Source organism: Artemia sp. Qi Xiang Cuo, chromosome 7 (assembly GCF_049724085.1).
Source record: "Artemia sp. Qi Xiang Cuo chromosome 7, ASM4972408v1, whole genome shotgun sequence".
Taxonomy (NCBI): Eukaryota; Metazoa; Arthropoda; class Branchiopoda; order Anostraca; family Artemiidae; genus Artemia; species Artemia sp. Qi Xiang Cuo.
The window spans coordinates 11,429,423-11,446,921 of NC_142800.1; the positions used below are offsets into that span (position 1 = coordinate 11,429,423).

The 17,499-nt window shown below is 40.4% G+C and overlaps 1 protein-coding gene across 1 annotated transcript in view; it reads right to left on the reverse strand.

Moving 5' to 3' along the window:
• The window catches only part of LOC148949938 (mite group 2 allergen Der f 2-like), a 50,176-nt gene extending 36,846 nt beyond the window's left edge, over positions 1-13,330 (reverse strand). Inside the window, exons 1-2 of the mRNA XM_089091372.1 lie at positions 13,243-13,330; positions 6,495-6,623 (exon numbers count right to left, since the gene is read on the reverse strand). Of these exons, the coding sequence (XP_088947498.1) occupies positions 6,495-6,623; positions 13,243-13,330 (217 nt within the window). The remainder of the gene's footprint in view (positions 1-6,494; positions 6,624-13,242) is intronic.
• Positions 13,331-17,499: the final 4,169 nt, after the last annotated feature.

Sequence of the window (17,499 nt, forward strand, 5' to 3'; positions counted from 1 at the left end):
TCGCTTGCCCCGACAAATACCCTGGCGAGAATGGGTTGGTTATAAAAGGCTGGAGCTGTTTTGGTGTTGTGAGTTGGTAGAAATCTCTCTTCTGTAGTAGGCTCCTTCCCCCATCCGAAATCCCAGAGGAAAAACCCTACTTGCATGACCTTATAGTGACGTCGGGGTGGAAAAATTATATGCCTGCCTAACCAGAACCGTAACTGCGACATGCGCTGTATGTCGACATGACCCTGAAGAGTGGTACTCGTGAAGAAAATTTTAGTTTTATTGCTAAGAGTTAGTTCAGACGTTTGCAAATTCTTAGTTTCCCTATGGGAATTTCGATAGGGAGTTTCGTAATCCCCATTCGGAGTATATTTGGAATTTTTTTTTTAGCCTTTCCGTACGGAGAGCTGAAGTGATTGGGAATTTGTGGCGGTATTTTTGAAATTTGAAAAACATGTCGATTGTCAGGCATCATAAAATACCCAATTTGATTGCCCTTGTAAAGAATTTTCAACTTTTGCATGGTGCTTCAAGTTCAGACTACAAGAAAAGTCGAAAGGTAATAAAGCAGCTTCCAAGTCTGTATCTTCAGTCATGACTTCTGATGTTTGAATATTTTGCCAATATTTGCAGTTCGGATACGTGTGAACATTCTCCCTATTCTCCCTATAAGAAATTCCATACGTTTTCCCCAAACGTCTGAACTAACTCTAAAACCCTTTCAGATACCTTTTTATCAAACAGTTCATGGTAACAAACTGCGAGCAAAGATCGACTCGTAATGATAGTAACCAAAACTCTAAAAAAAGGAGCTTTGCTAACAATTAAATAAATAAAAAACAATTTTTTCAATTGTATGTGAGGAGCAACATTATTAAAGTTTAAAATAAACAGGAATTGTTCCGTATATGAGCCAGGCTGCCCCTTCCTCATTACTCGCTCTTTATAGGCATAAGTTTAACTTGTTGTCCCATTTCTTTAACAATGACCCCTGAGACAAAATGGCCGTTGAAACTGAATTACAAATATTTTTAAAGAACTTTAAGACTTTAATAACAGCGTTAAAGAATTTTTATAATTTCAATTCGTTTATTTTTAATGTTGCTCCTTACTTTCAGTTGAAAATATTTTTATTTATTGAATTTTGTATTGTTTTTGAAAATGCCAGGAAATCCCCCCTTCCCTCCTCTGTAAATTTTTACCTGGACAATTTGTTTCTCAGAGGAATTCTCGCCGCGAAAAATCCTACCTGCAGGAATTTCCCCCAAAAAGTTTCCGCATATTTCTCGATATCAAATACCGTTCGGAGGTGTTTTACACAAGAATTTTTTGGGATGAGGGGTTGCAGAAAAAAGCTAAACAATGCATAAACATTTGTTTATATTGACTTTTGTTACGTTTTTAGTAATACAAACATTTCGGGGAGGGGGGGGGTCAAACCCCCTAGCCCCCCCCCTCCCCTCGATACAGCCTTGTCAGATACAAGTAAATGAAAAAAACAAGTTTTTTTCATCCGAAAGTAAGGAACAACATTAAAACTTAAAACGGAATGAACAGAAATTACGCCGTATATGAGGGGGGTCACCCCCTTTTCAATACCTAGCTCTTTGCGTCAAGGTTAGAATTCGTCCCAATTCTATAAAAATGACTCCTAATTAAACGGCTTGTTCGTTTTAAGTTTTCATGTTGCTCCTCACTTTCAGTTGAAAAAACTTGTTTTTTTTTATTTAATTTCTGATTTTTTTAATAGTGCTGGTAAATTTGGCGCCCCCTCCATGGAAAACCCCTGTCCCCCATGAAAAATTCTTCAATGGAATTATCCTCCAACGTAACCGCAGAGCCCTCCCCCCCCCCGAGAAAAATCTCCCTGAAAACGTCTGTATACTTCTCAATACCCAATACTGTAAGTAAACAATGGGCAAAGTTCATAACTTATAGCCCTTCCCCCGGGGACTGGTGGGGGGGGTTAAGTCATCCTTAACCCAAAGACATATTTATTAGATTTCTTGACTATGCTGAACAAAATGGCTATCTCAGAATTATGATCGGGTGACTTTGGGGAAAAATGAGAATGAGAGGGGGGCTAGCTGCCCTCCAATATTTTTTGGTTGCTTAAGAAGGGTATTAAAACTTTCAATTTCCGATCAATTGAACCCTCTTCAGATCTTCTACGATCACTGGTTCGATATCACCACCGCTGAGGAAAAACAATAATAATAACATATGATAAACACGAATCCGTGATCTTTCTTCTGGCAAAAAAGAATAAAAAATTCCACATTTTTGTACATAGGTTTTTCTGGTATGCTGAGCATGATGGAGTGATTTTCATTAATATCACTTGATGTTTTCAGGGTGTTTCCCCTCTTTTTCAAAAATTGAGAACTTTTCTCAGGCTCGTAACTTTTGATGGGTACCATTTTTGGTACTTTTGATGGGTACTTTTTATGGGCATCAAAATTAGATTCTTTTGATGTATCTATTGCTGTCAAGATTTTGTTTCTAAGAATTTCTGTTACTACTGAGTCGTATCGCTCCTTACTGACAGTTTGTCACCACGAACTGTTTGAAAAATAAACAATTGGCACTTTGCGTAGATTACAACCCCTTCCCCATGAGCTGTGAGGGTTCATGTCATCCCCAGAGGCATTTTAACTATGCTGAACAAAATGGCTATCTCAGAATTTTGGTCGGACGTCTATGGAATAAAAGGGCCTGGGAGGGGGGCTAGTTGTCCTTAATCTTTTGGGTCACTTAAAAAGGGCCGTAGAACTTGTAATTTTTGTTTGTATTAGCCCTCTCCTGGGCCATTAGTTCGATACAAACACCCCTGGGGGGGGGAGATAAATAAACACACATCCGTGATCTTTTTTCTGGAAAAAAATAAAACCTTTATAGTAGGGTTGTTTGATACGCTGAACCTGATTTGAAATTTTCATTAGGATCATTTGACTTTTTGGGGTTATTAATTAAAAAAAACTTTTTCCACAAAATAAGTTTTTCAAAGAAAAGTAAAGAACTCCATTAAACAAAAAATGAGCAAAAATAAAATCAAACAATCTACCAAGCTCGAAACTACCACAAATCAGCACCGATAAATAAATGAAACCCAAAACGAACAGAAATTATGCGTACAACAAATAACCGAGTCAAACTCAAAACGAGCAGAAATTAACATAAGTTGGGCGCAAAACCCCTATGCCTTCCCAAGACCAGAAAAAAATTTGCACTTTACTGAAAAACTACAAATGAATGGGCATTATCAGTCTAATATATATATGCTGATATTTAGAAATTAAAATGTTAACATTATTTGATTTATTAAACTTATAAAAATAAAAACATTTATATTTTTTTGTCAGTAAAGTGCAAATATTTTTCTGGCCTTGGGAAGACATAGGGGTAGGGTTTTGCGCCCAACTTATGTTAATTTCTGCTCGTTTTGAGTTTGACTCGGTTGTTTATTGTAATTTCTGTTCGTTTTGGGTTTCATTTATTTATCGATGCTGATTTGTGGTTGTTTCGAGCTTGGTAGATTATTTGATTTTATTTTTGCTCATCTTTTGTTTAATGGAGTTCTTTACTTTTCTTTGAAAAACTTATTTTGTGAAAAAAGTTTTTTTAATTAATTTCTGTTCGTTTTATATTGACATAGTCTTTTCAGGGAAAAAGAAAATAACACTTTAAATCTTTTCGTTTTTTAAGACTTTATAGTTTGGCCTGCTATTTGGATGCTGGAGAAAATTTTGATTGGATGTATTTGGGGGAATGATGGGCGTGGGAGGGCTAGTTGCCCTCCAATCATTTTCGACTATTTAAAAAGGGTACTAGCCCTTTGAATTCCCAATCGAATGAACCTGTTTTGAAGTTCCTTCGACAGCGCCTTATTTAAATATCTTATATGCCCCCAGGGTTTAAGTTAAAACCCTTGCCCTGCGAGTTGTGGCGGAGTGTCGTTCTCAAAAACATATCTTCTGTCAGGAAATCAACTACGCTGAACAAAATGGCTATCTCGAAATTTTGGTTGGATGTGTTTGGGGGAATGATATACGTGGGGGGCTAGTTGCCCACTAATTACTTTTGACTATCAAAAAGGGCACTAGCCACTCCAATGTCCAATCAAATGAGCCCGTTTGAAGTTTCTATGACAACACTTTCAATAAAAACTTTACATGCCCCCAGGGCATAACTTACAACCCTTGAACCGAGGGCTCTGAGGGGGTTATCATTCTAAAAGACAACATTTCTAGAACTTTCAACTACCTTGAACAAAACGGATATCTCAAAATTTTAACTCGACGTGTTTGGGAAAATGGTGAGCATGAGAGGGGCGTTAGTCGCTCTCCAATCACTTTCAACTATTAAAAAAGGCACTAGCCCTTTCAATTTCTAATTAAACTAGCCCTTTTGAAGTTTCTACAACAACGATTTCAATAAAAATCTTATTTGCCCCCAGGGCATAAATTACAATCCTTGCACTGAGGGCTCTGGGGGGAGGGGTTGTCATCCTTAAAGACCTAATTTCTAAAACTTTCAACTACGTTAAATAAAATTGCTATTTCAAAATTTTGAGTGGATGTGTTTGAGGAAAATACGGGCGTGAGAGGGGAGTTTCTTGCTTCCAAATAAATATCGTCCCTTAAAAAAGATAGTAGCATTTTGACGTACAAATTGAATAAGCCTTTTTTGCAGTTTCTACGACAAAGATTTCAATAAAAACCTTATATGCCCCTAGGGTAAAACTTATAATACTTGCCCTGAGGGGTGTGGGGGAGTGTCCTCCTCAAAAATATGTTTTCTATCTGGAAATCAAATACCCTGAACAAAATGGATATCTCAAAACTGGTATTGGATGTGTTTGGGGGAATGATGGGCGTGGGGGGGGGCTAGTTGCCCACCTATCACTTTTGACTATTAAAAAGGGTAGGAGTCCTTTTAATTTCCAGTCGAATGAGCTATTATTGAAGTTTCTACGACAACGCCTTCTTTAAAAACCTTATCTACCCCCAGGGCATAACTTATAACCCTTGCCCTGAGGGAAGTGGGGGAGTGTCCTCCTCAAAAACATATTTTCTATTTGAAAATCAACTAAGCTGAACAAAATGGCTATCTCAGAATTTTGATTGCATGTATTTGGGGGAATGAAGGGTGTGGGGGGCTAGTTGTCCTCCAATCACTTTCAAATATTAAAAAGAGTACTAGCCCTTTGAATTTCCAATCGAATGAGCCTGTTTTGAAGTTTCTACGACAACACCTTCGATAAAAACCTTATATGCCCCAGTACAAAACTTACAACCCTTGCCCTGATGGTTGTGGGGGAGTGTCCACCTCAAAAACATATTTTCGATCTGGAAATCAAGTACGCTGAACAAAATGGCTATCTCAAAATTTTGATTGGATGTGTTTGGGGGAATGATGGGCTTAGGGGGGCTAGTTGTACTCCAATAACTTTTAACTATTAAAATGTTCACTAGCCCTTTGAATATACAATCAAAAGAATCTTTTTTGAAGTTTTTACGACAACACCTTCTATAAAAACCTTATATACCCCCAGGGCACAACGTACAACTCTTGCCCTGAAGGTTTTGGGGGAGTATCCTTCTCAAAAATATATTTTTTATCTGGGAATCAACTACGCTGAATAAAATGACTATTTCAAACTTTTGATTGGATGTGTTTGGGGTAATGATGGGCGTGGGGAGGGGGCTAGTTGCCCTCCAATCACTTTCGACTATCAAAAGGGCATTAGCCACTCCAATTTCCAATCGAATGAGCCCTTTTCGAAGTTTTTGCGAGTTTTTGAGCCCATTTGTTTATAAAGATACAAGCAGCATACACAAAATACACGCCTAATATGGACGATTATATTAAAGCTTCATTTAACTGAGTTGATTCATTTCAGAATTCCTAAAATTATTTACAGTGGTGCATAATTGTAAATATGCAGATGGGAGATCTCAATTTGACGAAAAAAAAACATTATATGAAATCAAATGCCCCCAGTGGAGAGAACTTAGTAAATAAAGAAGTGACCTCTATGCTTCCTTTTTTTTTCTTTTTAAATTCTAACCAATTTGTACAGAAAGGGTGATCGTAGAAACTTAGAGAGCTCTTTAAATTCAAAAATGAAAGTTCTAGTGCCTTTTCTAAGAGTCAAAATCATACAAAGAAGCAGAGAATTTACTTAAAAGGAACATGTTGCTCAAAATTTTGTTGCATTCACTGGCTTAAGGTTTCATATAGAAGAGCCAATCAGGTTTTGAATAAAATACGTTTATCATGCGTAAAAATAACTGTGATGCGCATTAACAACTTAATGCAGATTGAAGATAATGGAGGCATCGAGTACGGTGGATACTGTGTACATGGAATACTGTGTACAAAAATACGTCACAAAAATAAACCAATGAAATTAAAGGATATATTTAAAGACAGAAATATAGGACGGTAATCTTTCGTTTCCCTTTGTGATTACCACAGGTAGCCTACGCTTAGGTACTACTTACTTGAAATTTTAGGCGTAAAGCCAATTTCTAGGACCGCTGTGTCACCTCTCCTTACTGCACAGGGTTCATCTCCTCGGTTTTTGGAACATGGATTGATCCTAATGAAGTCAATGTCTGCCGTTCCAAATGCTAAAAAAGAAGAAAGAATCATGAAAATTGATTTCTTAATTTACAGATTAAGCAAGGGATGGAGAGAAATATGAAAACAGCAAAGGCTAATTCTTTCAAGATGCTGACTTCGTCAGAATAGCAGCTTGATCAGAAGGCAATGCAATCTTTTAGCTATGATTCACTTGCGTTGCAAGCATTCACAGTATTTGGGCACAAAAGGTTTTGTTTTCATCTCCATTCTCCCCTCCTATCAGAAAATGTTAGTTTTTGGTCTAAAGTTGTTTTTTTCCAATTTTATTTAATTTTTGGTCGTCTCTTATTTTGAAATAATCAAGCACAGGTTAAGGCGGTGTGGCCTGGCTCTACAAATGAAAGACGATACTACTACAACTACTAATAATAATTCATTGTAGCACCATGCAGCCTTGTGTTAATTGAGTTAATACCAAAGGAAAAGAAGGACACACTCAAATGGGGAGGGGGGGGAAGAAGTCATAAGTAAAGATTACAAACGTAAGAACTTTATGAGAGGAAGTTCAAGTGTAGAGCATTATGTGGAACTTTATGAGAAGAAGTTCAAGTGTAGAACATAATAGGGTAAAGGAGGAGCACATAAATCTAAATTTTTCTTTGGTAGCTAGAAGCTATGATGAGTTGCCAGCAGTAATAGTTGTACATAATTATGAATTTTTGATGCCTTAGCACAAAGAAGACAAATAAGACAAGTTATGAGCCTCTTTCAGAAGGTGAACAATGGTTAAAAATAAGTTGGCAAGGGAAGGATGGGTATAGCTATTGGAGGGAGGATAGTTCTCTTTAGAAAACTCATTGCCTCTTCTGCTTTAAAAATTCACAAGAGTGGTTCAATACCTATAATTAAAAACAAAATGCAGTACGTTAGTGTCCCCTACTCCTTGCACATACACCTCCACTCTTTTAGGAAAACTTAGCTAATGGGTATTAGATCCAACCTCCCGACCTCCTAGGTGGGAATCAGGGCCTGATAAGCACGAGTGCTCCCAAGCTATGGTTGGGACCTCGGAGCGAGGATTCACGCCCCCGTCCCTAGCGAGCCGGGAGGAGAGCCCTAAGTTGCGCCTCACAGCGGTGGAGTGGTGTAACATTCTATTAGTAGCCCGACAAATAGAATGGCTAACGCAACGGGGCGCCAAGGGTCTGGGGAGCCTTTGGTCAAGTCAATTCCCATGAAACACCAATGGATATTGAAGATCAAATGCAGAGAGATACTATTATTACGGCGTTCGCAGTAGCCGACGCGAACCAGGTCAGGGTGGTGCCTGGCCCGACAAGTATGCAAGCCGCCCGATCAAGAAAACATCAGAATATTGGCGCGTGGAATGTTCGCAGCTGAAAGCTGGAATCCACGCAACTGCTCCTTGCAAGGGAGCTGCAGAAGTATAAAATCAACGTTTGTTGTCTGTCAGAAACGAGACTTAATGATGTTCTGTCCGAAAATTTGACCGTTTCCGAATCTGACGCATTCCAGTTCTATAACTCGGGTCCCAATGATGGTTCCGGCCAGCAAGGAGTTGGGTTCCTAATAGACGGTCCTACTGCATCATGCGTCACCTCTTGGGAGCCAGTGTCACCAAGGATCGCCATGATCAGACTGAGAGGCCACATTAGCCACATAACCATAATCGCAGTGTACGCTCCGATAAGGGACAGCAGTGACGCGGTCAAAGATGCCTTTTATTATGACCTACAAAGAATCATCGACAAGACACCAAGGCGTGACATGGTCTTTGTAGCTGGAGACTGGAACACACGGCTCGGCAGAGTAGACCCCGACACAGCAGCAGTTATTGGCCGACCCACCGTTGGTGACAGATGCATCAATGGAGAAAGGCTCTGACAGCTAGCCAGATACAACAACCTATGCGTCACAAACACTCTCTTTGCGCACAAGAGACTCCACCTCGTTACATGGCGTTCGAACGACGGCGCAACAATAGCCCAGATCGACCACATCTTAGTCAGCAGAAGATGGAGGAGCTCCTGCACAGATGCCCGGGTATACAGAGGAGCAGACACAGGATCTTTAAATAGATCCGACCACTATCTCCTCACTTGCAAAGTTTGTCACCGCCTTAGTAGGCAGAAGCGACAGAAGGCAGGGAAGCGCTTCGATGTTTCGAAACTAAGATGCCCGGAAATCAAAGCCGACTTCGAGTTAAAGCTAAGCGACCGGTTCCAAGCCTTGAATTGTCTTTCACTCGTTGATGAAGAATGGGCGCAGATAAAAATTGTGACATAGGACGTAGCTGAGGAGGTGCTTGGCCACACAAAACGAAAACAGCGAGTCTGGATCTCTGACCACACCATAGAAATAGTTGAGAAGAAGCGATCCCTCGTGGGAGGTGCAAAAGAACCCTTAAAAGTAGCCCACAAAGCAGTTAAACAGTCACTGAAACGGGACAAAGAAAAGTACTGGTCAGATCTGGCGAATGAGTTGGAACAAGCGTCCAGGAGCCACAACAGCAGGAAAATGTTCAAACTCCTAAAAGAAGCGACAGGAAAAGCTCCTGTAACGGTTGACATACTGAAAGATAAGTCCGGAAAACTCATCCAAACAGAAGAAGGACGCATAGAACTCAGGTGAGAGCATTTTTCTGAGCTACTGAACCCTGTCAAACCCCCGTGCGATCTACCTGCCTTCTTGAATGCTGCTAGAGAGCCCTACGCAATAAACCTCGATCCGCCAAGTATTGTGGACGTACAAAAGGCGCTGAAGTGCATGAAAAACATAAAAACTCCTGGAGAGGATGGGATCCCTTCTGAAATGTTCAAGTCCTCACCAACTCTACTATGCCACCTAACTGACCTTTTTGTCCAGGTGTGGACGACGAAGACCTTCCCAAAAGACTGGAAAGTATCAGTCCTCGTTCCACTATGCAAAAAAGGAGATAAGCCCATTTGCAGAAACTATAGAGGTATCTCCCTGATGAACCATGTCATGAAGATCTTCTGCGTCATTCTTTTGAATCGATTCAAAAACGCACGTGACAAGTTAACCCGTCCAGAACAAGCAGGCATCAGACCAGGCAGAGGCTGTCCAGAACAGATATTGACGATTCGCCTCATCCTTCAGCAGTACAGCAGGTTTCATCTACCCCTTCTCATCGCTTTTATTGACTTTGCAGTTGCCTTCGACTCTCTAATCAGAGAGGAGCTATGGAGAATTATGGCTGAAGACGGTGCGCCACAGGAGCTCATTGAGATACTCCGAAATGCGTATAAGGACACTGAGACTTGCGTCCGTGTTTTCGGCAATGACACCCCTACGTTTCCAGTGGAGTTTGGGGTAAAGCAGGGATGCCCCCTTTTGCCTATATTATTCAACTACGCGATAGACTGGACCATGTATAATGCAATGAGAAACCACAGCGGAATAGTCTTCGGACAAATAGCTGATTTCCTCCAGCCCCTGACAGATCTGGACTTCGCAGACGACGTTGCTGAGCTGGAAACTACCACCGACAGCTTACAAGGCATGATCGACGATACCTATGAGGTCTCAAAGCGCACCGGACTGGCCATCAGTGGCGCAAAGACTAAAGTATTGGCTCTCAACCAACCTGCTCCTTGCCAAGTTACCCTCGATGGTGAGCCAATAGAAAACGTTGAGCAATTCAAGTATCTTGGAATCTATCATAACACCAGATGGCGGAGCTGAAAGGGATATCTCTGCCCACATAGAAAAAGCCTGGGGAGTCTTTACTAATCTGAAAAAAGCATTATGGACCAGACGGGAGATCTCAACCAAAACAAAAGTCAGAATCTATGGTGCAACTGTTCGAGCAGTACTACTGTATGCTTGCGAGACATGGCCGATCAAGACTGAAGATGCGAGAACTTTGGACGTGTTCAACCACCGCTGCCTTCGTTACATCCTCCGAATTAAGAGATGGGAAAGGATTTCCAATAGTGAAGTAAGGAGTCGCTTTGGCCAATCAGAAGAGCTATCGCTTATCATCTAAAGACGTCGCCTGAAGCTCCTCGGCCACACATTGCGTCGTCCCGAAGGCACGATATGTCGAGACGGCCTTGTTTGCGAACCAACTCCCTCATGGAAACTTAAATCAGGAGGACAAAAGAAGAACCTGCGGCAAAAATTCAAGGAGGCTCTGGAATCGTGGAAAGGATTCAGGAGACACGGTTGGAGATGGGACAAAGACTGGCTGAAGATCGCCGGAGAAGCTGCAGCCGACAGGTCCAAGTGGTCGTCGGAAGTCATCCCAAGATCCTTTGGTGCCGGGCAGGACAGTTCATCGTCTAGTTCCCGCCGAAAGTAAAGTAAGTAAGTATTAGATCCTGTAATACGAAGTGGCGGGGGAAAAAGTTTCTCGATCCTTTGTGGAGCACTATTTTGAGGAACTATTTTTTTCGCTTTCATCTTGTGCATAGGGCTCCCTTGTCCCAGGGCCAAGGGATATAAGGACCTCATAATTTTGATACATCAACATGGGTTTTAGTAATCATGCATTAAAGTTGGTGTCAGAGTTTTGATAAGTTGATGGTGAACTAAGTGCAAGCCCGAAATTTTCAAAACCTATAATTTTGCAATACCATCAAGTGCAAATTCGGTACTACATTCCTAAGATTTTCGAAATCAGCAGAAAGGGTTAGGAACCTCTCAGATTGCTGTTTTGTCAGATTTTTTAACTTGGGCTTGCAGACTATAAGTTCCATGTTCCCAGCTATGCTATGCTATGTTCCCAGCTTGGACTACTGGTTAGTCCATGAAGACATATAGAGTCCATTTGTGCATGAAATGTACAATAGCTGAAAGTCATGTCTCTTTATGCGGAATTAGAAACTAACGCTTAAGTTTGGCTAACTTCCGATCGACTATGGCCATTAAAGAAATTCTAATTCCTTAAAAATAATAAGCAAGTGAAAATAATTTATAAAACATTCTTAAGACAATTCCAGAGCTTAAAACTCGTTTAGCAAATGATTTTGGAGTAAGAAGAGGCCTTTGTAGGTCTTTTTGTTGAAAAGAAGTAGCACTAAGACATTATAACTTATTTATGTGTTTAAATTAAACTGAAAATTAAACGTTTCACTCTATAATACTATCTATAGTTGTTCTTTTTTTATTGTATATTAATAGTTTACAGTTTATTTACTCAATAAAATAAATATTTTGTGTTTTAATATAATCATTCGCAAATTTATTCAAGACCTGGCACAGTCAGCCTTACCTCGATGATTTCAGTGCGAGGATTGAGTATGCTATCAAATCTCTTGTATCTTCGATATAAGGTGCAAGAAAGATGGAACTAGCTACTAACAACTAACTGCAACACTGATTCAACTGAGCCCAACACACCTTTCCACGCTCCTCCTTCATTCAGATCAATTCAATGCTTCACTCTTTACCCTCTCCCATGAAGTTCCAATTTGGTTTAAATTCTTTCCTTGTGACCTCTTTCCCACCTATTCAGAGATGAATTGCTTTTCATTTGGCCCTTGATGAACGGCCAAAAGGCACAATCTTTGGGAATCTGTCATCCTTCATCCGTGAAACACGTCCTAGCCATCTCAAACAAGCCATATTATTAACTCTAAGGACCACCATTCTCAGGTCCTAAGCGAGTGGTTAGCACGCTAGACCTGAAATTCTTTGTCCGTAAGGACTGGGGTACGATTCCTGGTGTCGTTGTTTATTTGGCTTAGAACGGGGTCAGTTGCGTGACTCTGTAAGCTCGGTCGTAGTCGACCCAGCTCTAAACGGGTACCTAGAGAAATATGGGAATGTAAACCGCAAGGATGTGCGAAAGCAGAGAATGGCTGGCCCCAACCCTCATTGCACTTCCTGGCTGGAGAATGAAACGGAGATATGCACCACCGGTAGGGACTGTGAAGTCCAAAGCCGTGTTCTTGAACTATACCATCTATATCTTTAGAGAAAACATACCAGACTTTGATTTGAAACTTTCTTGTCCCACAGCACACAAAATGAGTTCTTGATTTTTTTTTTTTTTCACATCCATTCTTCACTGGGGCTTTTAAGGGACAAAAAAGGCAAATTTGGCACATTAAAAGTTGTTCTTTTGGAAAAAATACGAGTTCGGTAATCGAAAAGCTTTCCATTTTAAAAGCGTGCCATCGTTAATTGTACGAAACTTGGCCAACTTCGTCTGAACAAGCCATAGTGAAGGCAAATTTCAGATCAAACATTTTTGGATCGCAAATTTAAGTTTAATCTTTTTGAATCTATAGCGACAGGCGCTAAATCACTGAGCACCAACTTCAAAAACGTAGTCGTAAGTCAGGGACACGAGCATGGATTTTGGGAGGGGAGGGGTTTTAAAAGGGAAAGAAATTTGGAAAATCTAGATTAGGCAAAGAAAATGGAAAGCATAAAAAAATCACGTGAAGAGTCGCGTAAATAATGCAATTTTAGTGAAGTAAGGGCTAACCCCCCCCCCACCCTATATGCCTATAGAAACAAACCTTTAAATTGTGGAGAATTTGTAGCTTCAAGTCAGTGTGCTGCACGGTGTTAATGATTTAGGGGTGAAGTTCCTCAATTATGGTCTGCTCTTGAAGTAACCATTTTAGCAACTTTAAAATTAAACACAGCTTTAAAAAAAAGAATAAATCTTACATCGAGATTTACCACACTGCTTGAATAATTTGAGCTTATCACATATTATGGGCGTAAAAAGAACAACGAAAATAAGTTTTACGTGCATTTTAACAACTAATGTTTGAAGCCATCGCTCCAGACGTTTTTCTCTAAGCAGTAAATCGACAGGTGTTTCTGGGTACTTAATCCTTTTAAAACGATACATATCCTTTTAATTACGATACATATATCAATTCTCACTATGAATAGGGACAAATTTGACTATTATTTACGGCAGAGTTATAAACTGAGTTGAGTACAGGCATCATGTTGAAGTGCGTTTCTGCAACCCAAGTTATTAATAACATTGTTGCCAAAAAATTCATTTTTTGGCCCTACATTTTTTGACAAACCCAAAACGAACAGAAATTACAATAAATAACCGAGTCAAACTCAAAACGAGCAGAAATTAACATGAGTAGGGCTCAAAACCTCTATGCCTTTTCAAGGCCAGAACATAATTTGCACATTACTGAAAAAAAAACACAAATGAATGTGCATTGTCAGTTTAATATACATAAACTGATATTTAGTAATCAAAATGTTATATTATCTGATTTATTAAAGTTTGAGTATGATTTCGTATTGAGTTCGTGTTTGAGTTCGTATTGAGTTTGACTCGGTTATTTATTGTAATTTCTGCTCGTTTGGGTTTCATTTATTTATCGATACTGATTTGTGGTAGTTTCACGCTTGGTAGATTATTTTATTTTAATTTTGCTCATTTTTGGTTAAATGGAGTTCTTTACTTTTCTTTGAAAAACTTATTTTGTGGAAAAAGGTTTTTCAATTAATATAATGAATAGGATATAATAGGTTTGAGATTGTCTGTGCAGGATTTCAACTCTTGTTGATAGAAGAGCATCGCCAATGTTGTGAACAAGATGGTCCCAAGATTTCACAAAGCCTCCATTCAACTGGAGGTCCCAAGGACTTCTTGCAAACCCTTGCCCTGAGGGTTGTTGGGGAGTGTCCTCCTCAAAAAAGTATTTTCTATTTGGAAATCAACTACGCTGAACAAAATGGCTATCTCAAAATTTTGATTGGATGTGTTTTGGGGAATGATGGGCGAGGGGGGGGGACTAGTTGCCCTCCAATCACTTTCGACTATTAAAAAGGGCACTAGCCACTCCAATTTCCAATCGAATGAGCCCTTTTCGAAGTTTCTATAACGACTCCTTCGATACGAAGTGCCCGGGTATGGAGAAAAAAACACCCAAAAACAACACATTGTGCCCACATCGTTCGTTACTTAGGCAGCGCTAATGTGCTGCTTATGAAAAGGTGGGTGTGAGAGGGGGGTTAGTTACCCTCCGATCACTTTCAACTACTAAAAAGAGCACTAGCCCTTTGAATTTCCAAACGAATGAGCCTTTTTTGAAGTTTCTATGACAATGCCTTCTATAAAAACCTTATATGCCAGCAGGGTATAACTTAAAACCCTTGCCCCGAGGGTTGTGGGGGAGTGTCGTCCTCAAAAATATATTTTTATATCTGGAAATCAACTATGCTGAAAAAAATGACTATCTCAAAATTTTTATGCGATATGTTTGGGGGACTGATGGGCGTGGGGGGGCTATTTTCCTTCTAAACTCATTCGACTGATAAAAAGGACCTTGGCTTGTTCAATATCCAATAGAATGAGTTCTTTTTGAAGTTTCTACGACAACGCCTTCAATAAAAACCTTATATGCCCCCAGGGCATAACTTAAAACCCTTGCCCTGAGGGTTGTGGGGGAGTGTCCTCCTCAAAAAAGTATTTTCTATTTGGAAATCAACTACGCTGAACAAAATGGCTATCTCAAAATTTTAATTGGATGTATTTTGGGGAATGATGGGCGTGGGAGGGGGGGGGCTAGTTGCCCTCCAATCACTTTCGAATATTCAAAAGGGTACTAGCCCATCGAATTTCCAATTGAATGAGCCTGTTTTGAAGTTACTACGACAACGCCTTCTATAAAAACCTTATATGCCCCCAGGAAATAACTTAAAACCCTTGCCCTGAAGGTAGTGGGGGAGTGTCCTCCTCAAAAACATATTTCAAAAACAATTATCTGGAATTCCACTACATTAAACACCGTAACGCCCACCCACTTCGAAGGGGATGTGTTAGGGGGACGAATTACCGTGGGGGGGACTAGTTGCCCTCCAATCACTTTCAACTATTAGAATGGGTACTATCCCCTTCAATTTGTAATTAAGAGAGTGCTTTTTGAAGTTTCTACGACGACTCCTTCGATACGAAGTGCCCGGGTATAGAGAAAATAAAACCCACAAAACAACACATTGTGCCCACATCGTTCGTTACTTAGGCAGCGCTATTGCGCTGCTTATGAAAAGGTGGGCGGGAGAGGGGAGTGAGTTACCGTCCAATCACTTTCAACTATTAAAAAGGGCACTCGCCCTTTGAATTTCCAATCAAATGAGCCTTTTTTGAAGATTCTATGACAATGCCTTCTATAAAAAACTTATATACCAGCAGGGCATAACTTAGAAGCTTTGCCCTGACGGTTGTGGGGGAGTGTCGTCCTCAAGAATATATTTTTCTATCTGGAAAACAAATATGCTGAACAAAATGGCTATCTCAAAATTTTGAGTGGATGTGTTTGGGGGAATGATGGGCGGGGGGGGGAGGCTAGTTGCCCTCGGATCACTTTTGACTATTAAAAAGGGCACTAGTCCTTTAAATTTCCAATCAAATGAGCCTTTCTTGAAGTTTCTACGACAACGCCTTCTATAAAACCTTATATGCCCCCAGGGCATAACTTAAAACCCTTGCACCGTGGGTTGTAGGGGAGTGTCCTCCACAAAAACATATTTTCTATCTGGAAATTAACTACGCTGAACATAATGGCTGTCTCAAAATTTTGATTGGATGTGTTTGGTGGAATAATGGGCGTGGGGGGGGCTAGTTTCCCTCCAATCACTTTCGACTATTAAAAAGAGCACTAGCCCTTTGAATTTCCAATCGACCGAGCCTTTTTTGAAGTTTCTACGAAAACGCCTTCTATAAGAACGTCATATGCTCCAAAGGGTATAACTTACAACCCTTGCCCCGAGGGTTGTGGGGGAGTTTCCTCCTCAAAAAATTATTTTCTATCTGAAAATCAACTACGCTGAACAAAATGGCTATCTCAAAATTTTGATTGGATATGTTTGGGGGAATGATGGGCTAAGGGGGGGGGGGGGGGGGGTAGTTGCTCTCCAATCGCTTTCGACTATGAAAAAGGGCACTAGCCACTCCAATTTGCAATTGAATGAGCCCTTTTCCAACTTTCTATGACAACTCCTTCGATACGAAGTGCCCGGGTATGGAAAAAAACACACACAAAAAAACACACATTGTGCCCACATCGTTCTTTGCTTAGGCAGCGCTAGCGCTATGCCTATGATAACCCCCTCAGAGCCCTCAGGGCAAGGGTTGTAAGTTATGCCCTGGGGACATATAAAGTTTTTATTCAAAGCTTTGTCGTAGAAACTTCAAAAGGGCTCATTCGATTAGAAATTGAAAGGGCTAGTGCCTTTTTTAATAGTCGAAAGTGATTGGATAGCGAGTTTTAATTTCCGGGAATTAGGTCTTTGAGGATGACAACCCCCCCCACTGCCCTCAGGGCAAGGGTTGTAAATTATGCCAAGGGGGCATATAAGGTTTTTATATAACGCGTTGTCGTAGAAACTTCAAAATAGGTTCATTCGATCGGAAATCGAAATGGTTAGTGCCCTTTTTAATAGTCGAAAGTGATAGGAAAGCAACTAACACCCCTTCCACGCTCACCATTTCCCCAAACACATCTAATAAAAGTTTTGAGATAGCCGTTTTGTTCCACGCAGCTCAAAGTTCAAGAAATCATACCTTTGAGCAGGACACCCCTCCACAAGTCTTCAGGGCAAGGGTTATAAGTTATTGCCCTGGGGGCATATAAGGCTCTTATTCAAATCTTTGTTGTGGGAACTTGAAAAAGGGCTCATTCGATTGGAAATTCAAAAGGCTAGTGCTCCTTTTAATAGTCGAAAGTGCTTTGAAGGTAACTAACGCCCCTCTCACGCCCATCTTATCTCCAATCACATCCAATCAGTATTTTAGATAGCCATTTTATTCAACGTAGTTGAAAGTTTTGGAAAATAAGTCTTTAATGGTGACAACCCCTCCCCCCCCCCCCAGCCCTCAGGGCAAGGGTTGTAAGTTATGTCCTGGGGGCATATAAGGTTGTTATTGAAAGCGTAGAAACTTCAAAA